Source organism: Leopardus geoffroyi, chromosome A2, assembly GCF_018350155.1.
Source record: "Leopardus geoffroyi isolate Oge1 chromosome A2, O.geoffroyi_Oge1_pat1.0, whole genome shotgun sequence".
Taxonomy (NCBI): domain Eukaryota; kingdom Metazoa; phylum Chordata; class Mammalia; order Carnivora; family Felidae; genus Leopardus; species Leopardus geoffroyi.
Window position 1 is genome coordinate 56,753,006 of NC_059331.1, and position 15,908 is coordinate 56,768,913.

At 56.8% G+C, this 15,908-nt stretch overlaps 1 protein-coding gene across 12 annotated transcripts in view; it reads left to right on the forward strand.

Moving 5' to 3' along the window:
- The window catches only part of IQSEC1 (IQ motif and Sec7 domain ArfGEF 1), a 470,459-nt gene that overhangs the window by 431,430 nt on the left and 23,121 nt on the right, over positions 1–15,908 (forward strand). For 11 of the 12 annotated variants that reach the window (XM_045493960.1, XM_045493967.1, XM_045493966.1 and 8 more), the window contains 3 exons: positions 10,998–11,159; positions 13,941–14,063; positions 15,598–15,764. In XM_045493960.1, the coding sequence (XP_045349916.1) occupies positions 10,998–11,159; positions 13,941–14,063; positions 15,598–15,764 (452 nt within the window). The remainder of the gene's footprint in view (positions 1–10,997; positions 11,160–13,940; positions 14,064–15,597; positions 15,765–15,908) is intronic. The other variant, XM_045493961.1, reaches the window with a different exon arrangement.

The window sequence follows — 15,908 nt, forward strand, 5'->3', positions numbered from 1 at the left end:
TGCCAGAGACGTCCTGAGGGTGGGGGTCCGAGCTGCATCGGCAGGTGGAGTGCAGAAGAAAGTCCCTCAGCAGACCAGTGTTGGTCTGTGTAGATTAGCTCTGTTTTGAGTAATGTGTGCGGCACGGGAATATGTTCCCGACGGAAAATGAAAGCCTTCCAGTTAGGATAGCATTCCCTTTGGCTCTTGTCATTTCGGAGCCTCTCGCCCCCAGATCTTTATTCCGTGCGTGGGTGTGTGTGCTCTTCGGAACTGCAGACAGCCTGCCCGGGCTCAGACTGGCCTCTCTTCTGTACGGTGGGTCTGGGCCCAGTAGCGTCCACCTCGCAGGGTGTGAGTTGTACGCGAGCGGGTGTGTAAAGTGCTCGGAGCAGCGCCTGGCACAGAGTAAGTCGTATCCAAGTGTTAGCCACGGTTGCTGCGGCCTTGCTGACATCATCTGGGGCCTGGAGTTGTGGACGTCCTCTACTAGGATATCGCCGCACGGCTTGCTGTTGGGAGATCTCCCCCGTCCGTGTGCATGGCCACCTCCCTCCTGCTCACTGCTGTGTAGTGGGTCCTGGTGTGGCTATTCACATCACCGATCCAGCCAGTCGTTCCTACTTCTTCTTCATGATTACCAACCACCTATGACGAGGAGTGTGGATCTGTTCTTAGCATACACTTCCAAGGGCATCTGCAGGGAAGCTAGCTAAAAGCGGTATCATGGGGGCTTAGGTAGGCACGTTCTCCATTGAAATAGGAGCTGCCAACTTACTCTTTAAAAGGGGGCTCTGCCCATTTCCTCTCTCTGCTGCTGGATCCGAAAGGTCATCTTGCTCCCGCACGCTTGGCAACAGTCCGTGTTGTCTCCCCACCCCCAATCAGAGGGTAGAAATAATTCTCTCTTGGTCGTTTTAGTTTGCATTTTCTAGCTTTGCATCTGTATGTGTCTTAGCCATTTGTATTTTCTCTTCTATAAAATGCCAGTTTATATATTTTTTTAAGATTTTTTTTAAGTAATCTCTATACCCAACATGGGGCTCGAACTTAGAACCCCGAGATCAAGAGTTGCATGCTCTACTAAACTAGCTGGGCGCCCCCAGTTTATATATTTTTTTATATGTGTTTATTTAAATTCAAGTTGTTTAACATACAGCGTAGTATTGTTTTCAGAAGTAGAACCCAGTGATTCATCACTTAACTATGACACCCAGTGCTCATCCCAGCAAGTGCCCTCCCTACTGCCCATCACCCATTTAGCCCATCCCCCCCCCACACACACCCCACAGCAACCCTCAGTTTGTTCTCTGTATTTAAGAGTCTCTTATGGTTTGCCTCCCTCTCTGTTTTTATCTTATTTTTCCTTCTCTTCCCCTGTGTTCATCTGTTGTGTTTCTTACACATATGAGTGAAATCATACGATATCTGTCTTTCTCTGCCTGACTTATGTTGCTTAGCATAATACACTCTAGTTCATGTTTTTTGCTCAGTTTTTGTCATGTTGATTTACTAGTAGTTCTTTATTTATCACGGATACTGATCCTTTGTAATTACAAACATTTTCTGTCACTTGTCCTCTTTCTAATTTTTCTTTTGAGATATAATTCACACACCATAAAATTCACCCTTATAAAAAGTGTGCAGTTCAGTGGTTCTCAGTTATGGCTTTTAACTTTGTGCTCTTTCATCTAACAAGTTTTTTTTGTGTGTGTGTGTTTTTTAAATTGAGATAAATTGACATATAACATCAGTTTCAGATGCACAATGTAATGATTCTATTTTTATGTATATTGCAAAATGACCACAATGCGTTAACATCCCTCACCACACATAATTACAACTTTATTCTTGTGATGAGAACGTTTAAGATCTACTCTCTTAGCAACTTGCAAATATACAATCCAGTGTGCTGTACAGGAAGGTTTTAATTTTAATTAGCTAAATTAATGAGTATTGTTTCATTTCTTTGGCTTTTCATGTTTTATTTTAAAAGGGGCTTTGCCCCGCATCATAAATATAGTTTTAAAATATTTTCTTCAGGATATTTGTATGCCCTTTAGGACTTTAAGCTGAAATTTGTTTCAGGGAACCATGCAAGGTGAGGGGTCCAATATTTTTTTTTTTTTTAAGAGAGAGCACGCGCACATATGCAAGGTAGAGGGGCAGAGGGAGAGAGAGAGAGAATCCCAAGCAGGTTCCACGTTCAGTGCAGAGCCTGATGCAGAGATCAATCCCATGACCCTGGGATCATGACCTGAGCTGAAATCAAGAGTAGGACGCTCAATGGACTGAGCCACCCCAGTGCGCCCTATTATTATTCTGTATAGATTAGCCAGTTGTTTCCAAGCAATTTATTGAACAGTCTGTCCCTTCTCCATTGACTTCAAGTTCCATCTAATTCCTACATGAATCTTTTCACTCATTCAACAGATATTTGATATCTGTTGATATTTTCACTCATGATCTTTTCACTCATTCAACAGATACTTATTGAGCACCTGCTACTTATACCAGGCAGTGTTTTAGGGGCCTGGAACAGATCAGGGAACAGAAAAAAATCCACGTTCATGGTTAGAGGAACTGTCCATTTCTGTGCAAGCATCAGACTTTGAGTTTCATGGGTTTTTTTCTTGTTAGGACAAAACCCCTCTCTGGTTCTTTTTAAAAATTGTCTCGGCTGTTTTGGGCAGGTACTCTTCGATGTGAATTTTGGGAGTCTCGCATTAAGACCCATGAGCGATCCTGGCTGAATTTTCACCAGCATTGCCTTCAACTCAGAGAATAACTTGGGGGAACTTGTGCTTTAACAGCATTGAGGTCCGGCCACTGGTGGCGATCGAAATTAAAGTTAACTAAAATTTAACATGAATCCAGTCCCTCTGGTGCGCTGGCCACGGTGCAGCTCACTAACCACACGTGGCTATGTGCCTGGGAGCACAGATCTAGGACAGTTCTGTCCCCGCAGAACATGCTCGTGGACAGCCCTGCTCTAGAGCACTGAGGGACAGTCAGCAGCAAGTCTCTGTCCATGCGGGGTGTGGGGGAGGGCAGTGGGGCTGGCCCCCAATGGCAGGAGCCCACGGCCTCCATGTGAAGCATTCCCCTTGCCCACGAGGGAGGCTCCAGGGCTGTGAGAGTGTGTTAAGGAGCACTGGGCTTCCTCCCTCTCAGCCTTCACCGCCGCCGAGCCTCAGTTTCCTACCTCCAGAGGTTGTCGTATTGGAGAAACCACTTTTCCAAAATCGTGTTCTTTAAACAATTGAACACCTTTCTTACACAGATTGAGCTTTTCAGTTCATAAGGCCCTTCCACAGGTATATGCCCACTGGCATACCACCCCCCCACCACCACCACGGAGCCTCCCAGCAATGTGACCAGATTTTCCCTGGAGCTGCCAGCTGAGGGAGGGCAGAAGATGCTAGTGGACACTGAGCAGCCCAAGGCTGGGGTTCCTCCCCAGAAGGTTCCTCTTCACCACTGCCTACCTCTGCTCCCCTCTCTCCCTGTGGGTCACTTGTCTCCCAGCCCCCGACCCTTGCCCATACCCCTGACTGCCCCAGGCCCACCCCCTCCCAGTAGTAAGCTTTCCCGACACAGAACCCCAGCCCCCCAAAGGGGTACATGGCAGATCTGAATGATGCACCCAAAGTGGGCAAGTGAGCCCGTGGTTGGGGAGGAAGAGACACTGGAACGCGAGGCCACTTGGCCGGAGGGGCATCCTGGAGGAGGCAGCAGTCTGCCTGACATCCAGCTGTTCCTCGGAGCACCTGCCCTTCGCAAGCCCCGGGCCACTCATTCAGCTCACAGCGCTGGAGGGAGGATGGGGGTCCAGGAGCTAGAGGAAGGAGGGTTTCAGCCCCAGTTCTGCCACATCCCAGCTGCAGGGACTTGGCAACTCCCTGCACTCTCTGAGCCTTGCGGGCTACACCTGGAAAATGGGCACAAGGTCTCTGCCTCCGAGGGTCTGCTGATGATTACATAGTGGAACCAAGAGCCTTGCCTGGAGGCTGCCATCAAGGAGGTGCTTATGGGTGGAAGCTGGGGCTCCTGTGCCCAGAGCAAAGGGGAGGGGGCTTCTAGGAACTCAGGCTTTAGGAGGACCCAACAGGAGGTTTGGTAGACAGAGCAGTCATAGAGAATGACAGTGGCTAACAGTGACATGTGCTTAGAGTGGACCAGACACTCTTCTATGCGCCTGTCGTGTTTTAAATCCCATTCCTCTGTGGGAAAGGGATTCTGTTGTCGACCCCACTGTACAGATGGGTGAACGGAGGTTCCAAGAGGGTCACTTGCCTGAGGTCACACTGCTAGTCGGGGGGGCAGGTTGGAACTCACACACCCCCACCACCCGGCTCCTGAATAGCATCCTCTTAGAATGCAGTGTGGGAACTTCTATGTGTGTAGCCCTGTGCACCCCCATCAGCTCACTGGGCCGCGGATGTAAACTGAGAGTTCAGGAGGCGAAGCCACGCCATTCATGGGAGGCCACACAGCCCAGCAGTGGTGGTCCTTGGGCCATCACCGTGGCAGGAGCTGGAGTCCCTACCCCCATGGCCCTGATGTGGTCCCCTGTTGCTGTGCTCCACACACATGCTCACGGGTACAGGCCTCACTGTGTTGGTCTCCCCTCTGCCATGCCCCTCTCACTCCGGCAAGAGCCCTGGTGACTGTACAGAGGCCGCCTTCGTCACGGGTGGACCAGACCTCTCCCACCTCTGAGTGTTCTCATCCCCAGAGCTGCCCTGTGATAAAACAGGGGCCTCGTGAGGGAGTGAGCGCCTGGCTTCTGAGGAGCATGTAAGGAGGGCCTCAACAACCACTTGGTGTGCCCCGACTCTTGCTCGGGCTGGGAGCTGTTGACAGGGGCCTCTGAGGTCCCTTCCAGCCCAGGGCCTGGCACTTGGAGGCAGGCCTCCCCTCCACCCCATGCCCGGCCCCTGGGGCCTGCCAAGCTGCCGCCCTGCCTGTTCTTTCTGCACGCCTGCTGCCCCCTGGAGCCGCTGCGGGAGGCGGAGAGCCCTGGTGGGAGTCTGGGATGCTCTGAGATTTCACCCTGCCTGCATCCACGGGCGCTCAGCCGCGCTCTGCCTGCGTGGGGAGTGGACTCCGAGGGTGCAGAGCCGGGTCCGGCTCTCTCAGTAAGCAGCAGGGCTGGGGGCGGGCTTCCGATCTGCTAGCCCCACCCGTGTGCTCCTCAGGAGCGATGTGTCTCTTGGGATTAATGAAGCTAAGCACGATGACAGCCAGCCCGTATACGTACATATTAGGTCCCGGGCAGCGTGCGCAGCACTTCGTGTGCATCACCTCCCTGAACTGTCGCAGCGAACCTGTGACGCTTGGCTCTGGGGAGCCGGGGCTCAGAGAAGTCAGCTCTTGCCCGAGGCCACAGAGCCGGACGTGCTGCAGGGTTCCAGTGGGCTGTTCGCCGTTGCTGGTAGTGCTGACAGTTTAAATGACTGGCTCATCTAGGAGCACCTTGAGCTGCTAAGAGGAAGGTCAGGGTCCCACTACCCTGGACATGGGCTACCCATCCAGCCCATGGCCCTCGCTGCCCTCACAGCCCTGGAGGTCCCTAGCCCTGTCCCGAGGATGGGGGGGGGGGGGGGGGCTTATGCTGAGTCCCTCGGGCAAGAAAACAGTGGCAAAGCAGGCCCCACAGGGCATACAGCCACGCTGGAGGGCAATTCCTCCTCCTCTCTCTGTAATAAGTGTGAGCCCCACTCAGCCTGGGTTCCCGGCATCAGGAAGAACTTCGTAAAGATCAGAGCTGGATGAAATACAGTCTGAAAAGGCGGTGGTGTGCTTGCCAGTCCTGGAAGCATGCGAGCGGATGGCAGGTGGTCACTTCCTGGTAGGACGCTGGAGGCATTTGAGCCTGCGTTGCCGGAGCGGAGGGCGCTTACAGGTGTGCAGGAGCTGTCTGAGTACCGAACCTGTCCCCGTGGCCAGCTGAGACCAGTCACGGGGATGGCGCAGCCTCCTGACCGCAGAGTATCCCCGGGGTACCGTAGGTAAACAGACCTTTGCGTTGGTGTCCGTGAGTCAGGGCCGTTCTCCATTCCAAGTGGCAGGAACCCAATCAAACTGGTTTAAGCAAAGAGGCCATACTGGTTCTGGACCTGAAAAGCCATTGGGCGACTCTCAGCCGTTTTCCCCAGAGTCGTCCTCTGCCCCATCAGGGCGGGAGGCCTGCCAGAAGTCCTGGGCTCACGGTCCAGCCTCACGGCAACCCCAGGGGAAAGAGATTCTCCTCTCTCTTTAGCTCCTGCCAGCTCACATCGCACTGCTCGCTGTGGTCAGCAGGATTCCGAGCTCTGACTGGCCAGGCTGGGGGTGAGGTCAGCCCGCGGGGTGAGGGGGAAGAGCGGGTGGGGTGGGACATCCAAAGGCCATCCAAATGGCCTAGACGCCGGGCCGGGAGGTGTGGACAGCTGCCCACTCCCACTTCTCTTCAGCTGCTCCAGCAACTAGAAACGACAGGGAAAGCCCATTGTTGGCCCTGCAGACCGCTGCTGGGAAAAGAGCCTGCAAAGCACTTAGCTTCGCGTTCCAGTAAGTGGGTGACCCCTAAGTGCGGTGCCCAGCCTCTTAACTGCCCTCAGTGGAGTCCCGCAAGCGTGGCGTCACCGCCGGCTGCTCGCAGCCCTGCGACGGGAGATGCACGTAAGAGACGTCACCCGTGTGGTCTGCGCGTGCTCGTCTGTCACAGCCAAGTCTGAATCAGCGGCTGACGTGGAGAAAAGCTGGCCCCGCCTGGTGGCAGGCAGCAGGGCCAAGCTGTGGACTCTCCCGCTCCAGCCTGTCCTGCTGACGCCTTTCGAGGGCCCTTTCCGGTGGGGCCCAGAATGCAGCAGCAGGTCAGGTGTGGATGGCATAGCTGTCACTCTCGGCACCTATTGACGCCAGGCCCTTGGAGAAGCAAGCCGGCTCAGCAGGTGGATAGACTGGATTTCCAGCAGCAGTGATGGTGGGGAGGGCGGAGTGGAACTTTGGGGGGCGTCTTGGAGCAGAGGAGTGGGTTGACACTCCCAACATGCTTTCTCTCGCCTGGTAACCCGGAGCCAAGTTCTTTGACCTTTCTGTGCCCCCTTTTAGTTACGAGTCAACTAAGGCTTTTGCATCTGCCACTCCTTCTAGCAGGTCCCCCTCTTCCAGGCTCCAGAGGACGTGCCCTTGACTCCTATGCTGTGAGCATTTCTATATCCCGGGAGTTGTTTCCCTTCTTTATCGCGCTCCAGGTAGGGCGTTTTTCAAGGATGGGGACTTTGTTTGGACCACAGGTATGCTAGCACAGCCCCTGGCCCAGAGCAGGTACTCAGTAAATGTTTGTGGAATGAATGAAGAAGTGACTCAAGGGGAAGAGTGTCCACCAGATCTTGTCCTGCAGGGGTTAGGAGGCCCTGAAAAGGTTTTAAAATAGGGTCCTGGTGACCCAGGCTAAGGCAGCCCTTCTCCAAGGCACGTTTTGTGCCTCCTTTGATGGGCATGCTCTGTGTGGGCCAGGCCCTTGCTGGACCTAAGGGTCAGGAGCCAGGTGAGCCCCAGTCTGTGCCCTCTTCAGTCTTTAGAGCCTGGGGTTCCAGACGGGAGTCCCACGGTACCCTTGTAGGAAGGGAATGTAAAGCCACAGGTGGGGAGGGAGACAGAGCCCCACCACCGTGTCTGCGCTTGGGTGGACGCTCTGTGACCCAGTTTCCACGGCCGGACTAGCCCTCCTCGGCCAGTCTGGGTGGGCTCTGACATGCTGGCACGGCACAGGTTAATTTCTCTGGCACGCTGGCATCCATCATAGGTTGGCCAGGGGCTCTGTTCATCAAGTCTCTCAGGGACAAGACAGCGGGGGTGTCCTTCCCGGTTCCCTGTGGCAAGAGAAGGCGCCATCGCCATAAGGGATCATGCAGCTCCCATAGGAAGAGCATTGGCCAAAGCATGTCATGTGGTCCCCTAACTGCCACAAGGGGAGGTGGGAGGGCAGCACTCATGACTCATCCCGCCTGTGTCCCTTCACCCAGCAGGTCACTGTGTGTGACGCCTAGCAAGATCTGTGGGCACATGCCCTTTCAGTCAGCATGGAACAGTGTGAGGGAGCAGGTGGATCCAGGACCACCACCTGGCAGGGCCCCCAGGAGCACGCTGGGGGCCTCACTGCACTGCCAGGGAGGGTGGGGCCAGCACAGTCCTGACAGGCAGGGGACTCACAGCAGCAGATATCCAGTGCACTGGCCACGTGCTGTCAAGGAAGTTGCTGAAGGCCAGGCCACTCCAGAGGCTTCCTTGGATAGCCACATTCATCCTGACCCTGGAGCTCCCAGCCTGGCCCGCACCCCCCATCCCAGCTCCCTTCCATGCCTTCTGCCACCACATCTTTCCTCTCAATTGCTCAGCGAGCTCCTGGTCCCTGCGCAAGGCCCAGTCAGATTCCTTCCTCCTGCAACATCACTGTGAAACCTGCCAGGTGGAAATCAGTCCCTCCCACATTTGGTTCAGACTGGGAGCTGGGGCCGTTGGGTTCAAAGTCAGATCCATCAGTGAATATTGTCATCTCTACCCTTGAGCTGTGTCTGAACACTGGCTGCTCTCCCCACCTCCTGCACTGTAGTCTGGATGCCTGTGGGAGCCTCCTCACTGGGCTCCCACTTTGGACCTAGCCTGGCTCTTTACAGAGCAGACAGAGGGAGCTTCTCAAGCATGGACATCAGATCCCATCATTGCCCTATTCTTAATATACTGGGGCTTCTCACCCCACTCAGAGGAAAACCAGATTCCCCCTGTGGCCTGCACAGTGCTGTGGGGTCTGGCCCACCCTCCCTGCTGCTCTTCTGCCCCTCCCCTCACGCCCCCACTCTCAGCCACCCTCAAGCAGCTTCCTGGTCCTCAATCCTGCAAAACCCATGGCTACCTCAGGGCCTTTGCATGCACTATTGCCTCCACCTAGGAAGCTCCTTAATAACTTAGGTGCCCAATGTCACCTGCTCAGAGAAGTCCTCTGATTCACCCTCAGGAGAACTTCCCTACACCCTCCTGCCATCATTCTGTCCCTTTGTCCTTGAGACCAAGGGTTAGGGCCTGCCTTTGTGCTAGGCATTCGTTCACGACCAGCCCTGTTCACCACTATCATCCTGAGCTGGGCCTAGTGAAAAGTAGACTCTCTGTCCTTAATCTTTGAAGAATCCGCATTCCCCTGGCCCCTTGTAAGACTCTCCCTCCAGAGGGCATTCCGCTTTCCCTCTGCATTCTGCTCCTCCCCGGGTAGAGGAGCCCAAATCTTGGAAGTCTGACATGCTGTGTGATGTTGGCAGGCTGGGCCTGGATCTGGGCCCCATATTGGGGATTCAGGGGAGGGACCAGGCAGGCCCCAGGGTGGGTGGCTGATGCAGGGTGCCTGAGCGAGGAGGTCCAGCCCAGCTCTCCAGTCATTGCCACACGGGAGCACAGGCCCAGGAGTGCCAGACAGCCTGATTTTTCAAGAGAAGCCAGAAATCTGGATTCTGTGTTGAGCTTTCCCAATTTCTAAATGCTGGCGACTAACTAGAATTCTTTCCGCTAATGTCGCATGAGCTCAAGAAAGCCCATCTGCGGGCTTGCCGCGGTGACCCCTTGCCACAGGGCTGGGGTCCTGTAGGCGCTGGCGTGGAGCAGGGCTGTGAGGGAGCATGGCCTGCCCTGACCACAGCATGAGCAGCTGAGTGGCTGGGGAGGCCTGGGACGGGAGCAGTTCTAGGTTGGATACAGCAGAGTCATGGGGAGGAATGGGGTATGTGGCAGGGGGTGGAGATGGGGTCCCACCAGGGGTGGGGGAGCAATGCTACTCTGTCACCACTTCTGTGCTGGGCCCAGCTGGCCAGCAGCTGCTCCCTGCCAAAACTCCTGAAGGCGATGTTAGGGTGTGTGGTCATCCTGGGGTAAAAATAGCAAGGTCACCTTGCAGCAGGAAGTTTGCTTTCGCTGGCAGGTGGAAATACGGTATCTGCCGGACGCTGCCGTCAGCCAGGAGCTGCATGGTTTACGGGGACAGGTGGACACTGACTCTCACCTTCCAGGCTCCTGGGGGACAGCAGTACACGGATCTCTACCTGCTGGAGCAAGGGAGGGGACGGCTCCCAGTTAGCGGGTAGCCCTGCTGACCTCACCCCTGCACGGTGCCAGGTACACCACAGCGGTTCCACAGCTTCTCGGGCCCGTCTGAGGCTCGGGGGTTGTCAGAGGACACCTGCTTTCCGAGGGTCACACATGCGGCCCTGTCACACCACCCTGTGAGGTCAGCCAAGCCTGTCCTGGGCCTCCTGCCCAGCCCCTGAGGGGGCTCCCTCCACCACAGCCCACCAGGGCCCCATGGCTCCCAGTGCAGGTGGACACACTCAGCCCTGCAGGGCCAGCCCAGCCCTTCCCGGAAACTCCCTTTGCCCAGGAGGGGTCAATGCTGCACCTTTGCTTCCTCTCCCATAAGTTGGAGCTAGTCACGAGAACCTTCCACGGTGCTTACCGCACAGATCATTCCAGGCACCTGACTCTGTTCAAACTCAGGAAGTCCTTACAAGGGTGGTTGAGGCCCCTGGTGAGGTGACGGGGCTGTCAGGCTCCTAAACAGCCCAGGTTACAAGAGTACTGACTGGCAGGGGGAGTGTGAGAAGTAAGTTAATATGTGTAGGTGCTTGGACGTCGGTGTTCAGAGTAAGTGCTCAGCGCCTATTAGAGACTATTTACTCTCGGTGGGTGGAGGGCAGGCCAGCATATGCTGGGCAGGAGGTTCCAGTCTGCCTGGCTGTGAAGTACAGGGCAGTGCAGAGTGGTAGGGGGGTGGGGAGGGTCCCTGCTCCAGCACCCGTGCCCACACTCCTGCCAGTGGCCCAGTCCCAGCCCATGCCCGGTGCACAGTCTGGGCACTCCCGGGTTCCCCCATATTGCAGGCTCTGGGCAGAACAGGATAGGGCACTTAGGGTACCCAAGGAGGAGAGAGGCAAGCCAGGAGGGGCTGGGACACCCAGGGCTAAGCCTTTCTCTTGTCCCATCCCCAGGAAGCCTGAGAAGGGCGTCCAGTACCTCATCGAACGTGGCTTTGTGCCTGACACGCCAGTGGGGGTGGCCCACTTCCTGCTGCAGCGCAAGGGCCTCAGCAGGCAGATGATCGGCGAGTTCCTGGGCAACCGACAGAAACAGTTCAACCGAGATGTGCTGGAGTGAGTTCCATGGCTGGGGGGGGTGGGGGCAGGGACCTGCGGTGCACGCAGCGTCAGATTCGCCTGCTTGCTGGAGCATACACTCAATCCTCCCCTTATCTCTTTATTGCTCTGAGACACAAACGGACGCCCCCCACGGGTTCATACATCACACCCTGCCACATACGTGTGTGCTTGCACCCTCCAGCACCGTATGTCACACACGGACCCCACGGGTCCCCTGGCACACACCCTCAGCACCTCCATCCCTCTCCAGCAGAGCTGAGCCACTGCAGGGCTGGGGGGTTGGAGGTCTGGGCTCCCTTCCCCAGCCTGGCTACCAGCTGTCCCAACACGCCCTCAGGGCGAGGGGTGGGGAGCCCAGAGAGACCCCCAGTGCCTCCCTCCCCTGCCTCTTTCCTGCCTCTCCTGGCTGCGAGATCTCAGGGTGAGAGTCCAACCATGGCTGACAGCCAGAGCCCTCCCAGCTACTTGGAACTCTGCAGAAAGCCGGGTTTCCAGCTCCCTGGAAACTGCTGACAGTTTGAAAAGCTCGGATCCCAAATCTCTCCATTCCTCCTTGAGACTGCCCTGAGTAGACAGGTACCCTGCGCTTGGACCTTTGGGTCTGTTGTAGTGCAGTTACTGTGCACAAGCCCTGTGTCTTCCCCTCACACACAGGGGTCGGGGGATGCCAGGTCTCGCTAACTCCCTCTCTCAGAGGAGGAGCCAAAGCTGCAGAATAGCATGGCACAGGGTGGCTCAGGGCCTGGGGGAGCACCTCCAGCCCATTGAGGATTTTCCTGACCAAGCAGCTGCACAGAGATGTAGGCCAGGAGCAGAAATCAGAGCAGGGTAAAGAGCGGACCGTTAGTAACAAGGGCAGCGCCCTGCATCCGTCCAGCTCTGCCCCCATGGGATGAAAGAACAAAGCAAGGGGGGCGGGCTCGGGCCTGCTGGGGCGAGGCGCCTCTGCAATAAGGAAGAGCCTGGCCATGCGTGTTCCCGCCATCTCTACACTTCCCTGGGAGGAGGCAGGCATCTGCCCGGGGCCTCTTTTTTGGCTCAGGGAGGGGCTGGCCTCGGTGCTCCCCCCATCCCCACACACACACCCGGACTCACGTACACACGTTTGTCCTCATTCGGGCACACGGACGCCCACTTGTACACACAGGTAGATGCGCAGGCACACAGGATGCAGTGAGCCAGGCCTTTGGTGGCAGCTGGCTGTGCCTGGCACCGGGAATGCCCACCTGGGCTGCTTTCTCCCTGCTTGGCATTTGTGTTCCCCCATCAGGAAAAGCCTGCTTCATTGTTAGTGTGGCTAGTGCCCCTCTCTCCCTTTAACCCAGCCTCAGGAAGCAGTCCAGGGGAAAGCAGATGAGGTCCTTAGAGAATTGGGCCTAAGGCTGTCTTGGGCCAGCCCCCCATCCCCTGCCCCCGTTCCTGCATTCCCCCCCACACACCCCAAGCTGGCTGCTGGTGGTAGGAAATCCAGGCATTGTTCTTCCCCATCAGAAAATAGCAGCAGCCTGAGGAAGTAGCAATCCTAACCCCACCCCCCACCCCCCACCCCAGGCGTCCAGCTCAGATGCTAGTCAGCAAAATTACTCCGTGTGGCCCCATCCCCCTCCCCCACCTGCTCTGCCCCAGCCTCCGAGGATGCTGCCCCCAGAGCCGTGAGCACTCAGAGAAGTTGGGGGCAGCACAGTTTATGCCCAAGCCCATGGCACCCAACAGAGGGAGGGTGGCCCTGGAAGCGCGGACTAGGCCCCCCATGGCCGAGGCCTCTGCAGCCACACCTGGGGTGGCCATGGCTTTGTTGCAAATGGATACACTGGACACCAGAGCCTGCTGAGTGGGTCCCTGGTGCAGACCCCGCCTTCTCTGTTCAGGAAACGGAGCATGCTGTGCTGGGGGGCAGCGCTGGGATGAGTGGAATGAACCAAAACCCGGTTACCAGCGCCTTCTGTCAGCTCCGCCTCCACTCGGCGGATTGGCAGATGAGGATGGCAGAGGTTCTCCAAGATGCCCCTCGAAAATCCCCGGCAAAACCCAGGCACCTCGCCCCAAACCCTCCACGTGGGAGGACCGGCTCAGGGCAGAGTCACTGCCCGGCGAGTTAGCACCCTGGGCCTCCGCTTCCTCCTGGAGAAGATGGGCACGTGCTCCTGGCATCCCTCGCGGACAGCCCAAGCAGACCGGAGCAGTAACGTCTCGCTTTGTGCCCTGTGGACCGCACACCCCGAGAGCCGATTGTTTGTGCCCCAGCGGCCTTTATCAGGAGCAGCCATAGGCTCTGTCTGGCTCCTCTGTAGAAAATCACACACGTACGAGGCGCCCGGGTGGCGCAGTTGGTTAAGTGTCTGACCCTTGATTTCATCTCGGGTCATGATCTTGCAGTTGTGTGAGTTCAAGCCCCATGTCAGGCCCTGCGCTGGCAGCACGGAGCCTGCTTGCGATTCTCTCTCTCCGTTGCTCTCTGCCCCTCCCCTACTCACGCTGTCTCTGTCTCTCTCAAATAATTTTTAGAAAAAAGAAAAAATTACACACATAGATATAAGCACTAATGTCTTCCCATAGTTTCAGGGGGGTCTTTGGGCTACATAATCTGAAGTGTTTGCTGATTGGAGGAAGCCGGGCGGAGGACCCTCCTGGACAAGAGGCGGCCAGCCGGCCCGGCTCCAGGCAGCTCAGCACCTGCCCCTGCACTGACTCCCTTTGCGCTCCGCCCCTAGCAGGAAGGCCGGCAGAGGCCCTGCGGGCAGCAAGCGCTGACGTGGCCTTGGTGTCTCTTTCCAGCTGCGTGGTAGACGAGATGGATTTCTCCGCCATGGAGCTGGACGAAGCTCTCCGGAAGTTCCAGGCACACATCCGGGTCCAAGGGGAGGCTCAGAAGGTGGAGCGGCTCATCGAGGCGTTCAGGTCGGGGGAGAGGCAGGGCGTGGGTGGGTGTGGGCAAGAGGAAGGTTGCTGGTCGTGAGGCCCAGGGCCGGGGCCCGAATCCCCCTTCACCCCCTCCCCTAAGCAGGGTCAGGTGGCCTTGCCCTTGCCTGGGGAGATGAGGCAGTGGCCCCTTCTGCATGCCAGGGGCTGTGCTGGTTATTGCCAGAAGCAGACTTTTGGACAGTCCGTCTCCCTCCAGGTCCTCATGAGCGTCACTCACTCATGAGCCTGTGTCCCCATCGTCCGCCCATTCACAGAGGGCAGCCAGTCTCACACAGTGACCCAGAGCACAAGCTGCAGAGCCACACGGCCTGGCTGTAGCACCCGCTCCACTGCTTACTAGCTGTGTGACTTTGCACTAGTGACTTCATCTCTCTGTGCCTCATGTCCTTGCCTATAGAGTGGGGATAACGAAAGCACCTACCCTGGACAGAGTGGAAGGACTGAACCCCTTTGGACGTGTGGGCACGCTTAGCCCATGCCTAGCCTGACAGAGCCCACAGTCAAGGGCAGCTACGACCCTACAGTCATTCATCCTGGGACTGTGTGCACAGTGACTGGGTGGGATCCTCTGTGCCCTTGCTGGATATGGGACACATGAGTCAGCCACTGACCCAGCCCTCCAGGCTCAGCACCACTGGTGGGGCCAAGGTGGGGAATGAGGACACAATAGGAGGACAACTCTGGGGCCCTGAGGGGGGGGTTGTTCACGCACTTCCTTCCAGAAGGCCTTCTTGGAGGTGGTGGCACTAATGGAAAAGGCAGGATTGAAGCCCACGTCATCTGAGCTGTGATAGCCACTGCCTTAGTCCTGGCACCCCATGGTTCCTCTTCTCTGATCTGCCCCCCTCACCCAGCTCCCCCTGAAGTCCCCAGTGGATGGGAGCCTCTTGGAGTTTGGGGCAGGGGCGCACATTTGAGGCAATGGGAACAATAAGCAGAATACATTAGTGAGGCTGTTGCTTCAGCTGCTGTATCAAAGATGCTCCAGCAGCCGTGGCTGAAACAAGATGGAAGTGCATCTCCCTCTGAGCTGGCATGAAGGAGGCCCAAGCCGGGCTCCCTTCATCTCAGGGTCCCAGGGAGCAGGGCCAACACCCACCACCACAGGGGAGAGGAGTGGGCTCTGCCTTTTAAGGTACAGCCTCGAAGATGCCCACATCCCATCTGCTCTTATCCCATTGGCCAGAACTTAATCACCTTCTGGGCTGCATCCAATCCCGAGGGAGACTGGAGCATGCAGTCCTCGTCCTAAGAAGGCATTGCCAGCCTAAATACAGGTGGGAGATGTAACCAGTGTGAGAAGGAGAGAGTGGATAGAGCGGCCCTCTGCCTGGCAGGTGTTATTTACCCCCGTTTACCAGATGCAGAAACTGAGGCTTATAAGGCAGCACCCGGCCTCAGCCATTAGGTGCCAGGGCCTAAGTGATGGTGGCTGCCGTGCATGAGGGCTAGACCCACTCCCTGCCCTGACTGAAGTGGTCCTGACCCTGCTCCCTCTCCTGGCCCCCAGCCAGCGGTACTGCATCTGCAACCCTGGGGTGGTTCGGCAGTTCCGGAACCCAGACACCATTTTCATCCTGGCCTTTGCCATCATCCTGCTCAACACAGACATGTACAGCCCCAACGTCAAACCTGAGCGGAAAATGAAGCTGGAGGACTTCGTCAAGAACCTGCGAGGTGAGTGGCCCCGGGACCCAGGCTGTGGCATACAGTCGTCCCACACTCTGCACACACACCCGGCTGGGCATGGGGCCAAGACGGGAGTGCTCTGGGCGCAGGGCAGCGCAAGGGAGCTGGGCTCCAGCGCACCCAGCCATCGCA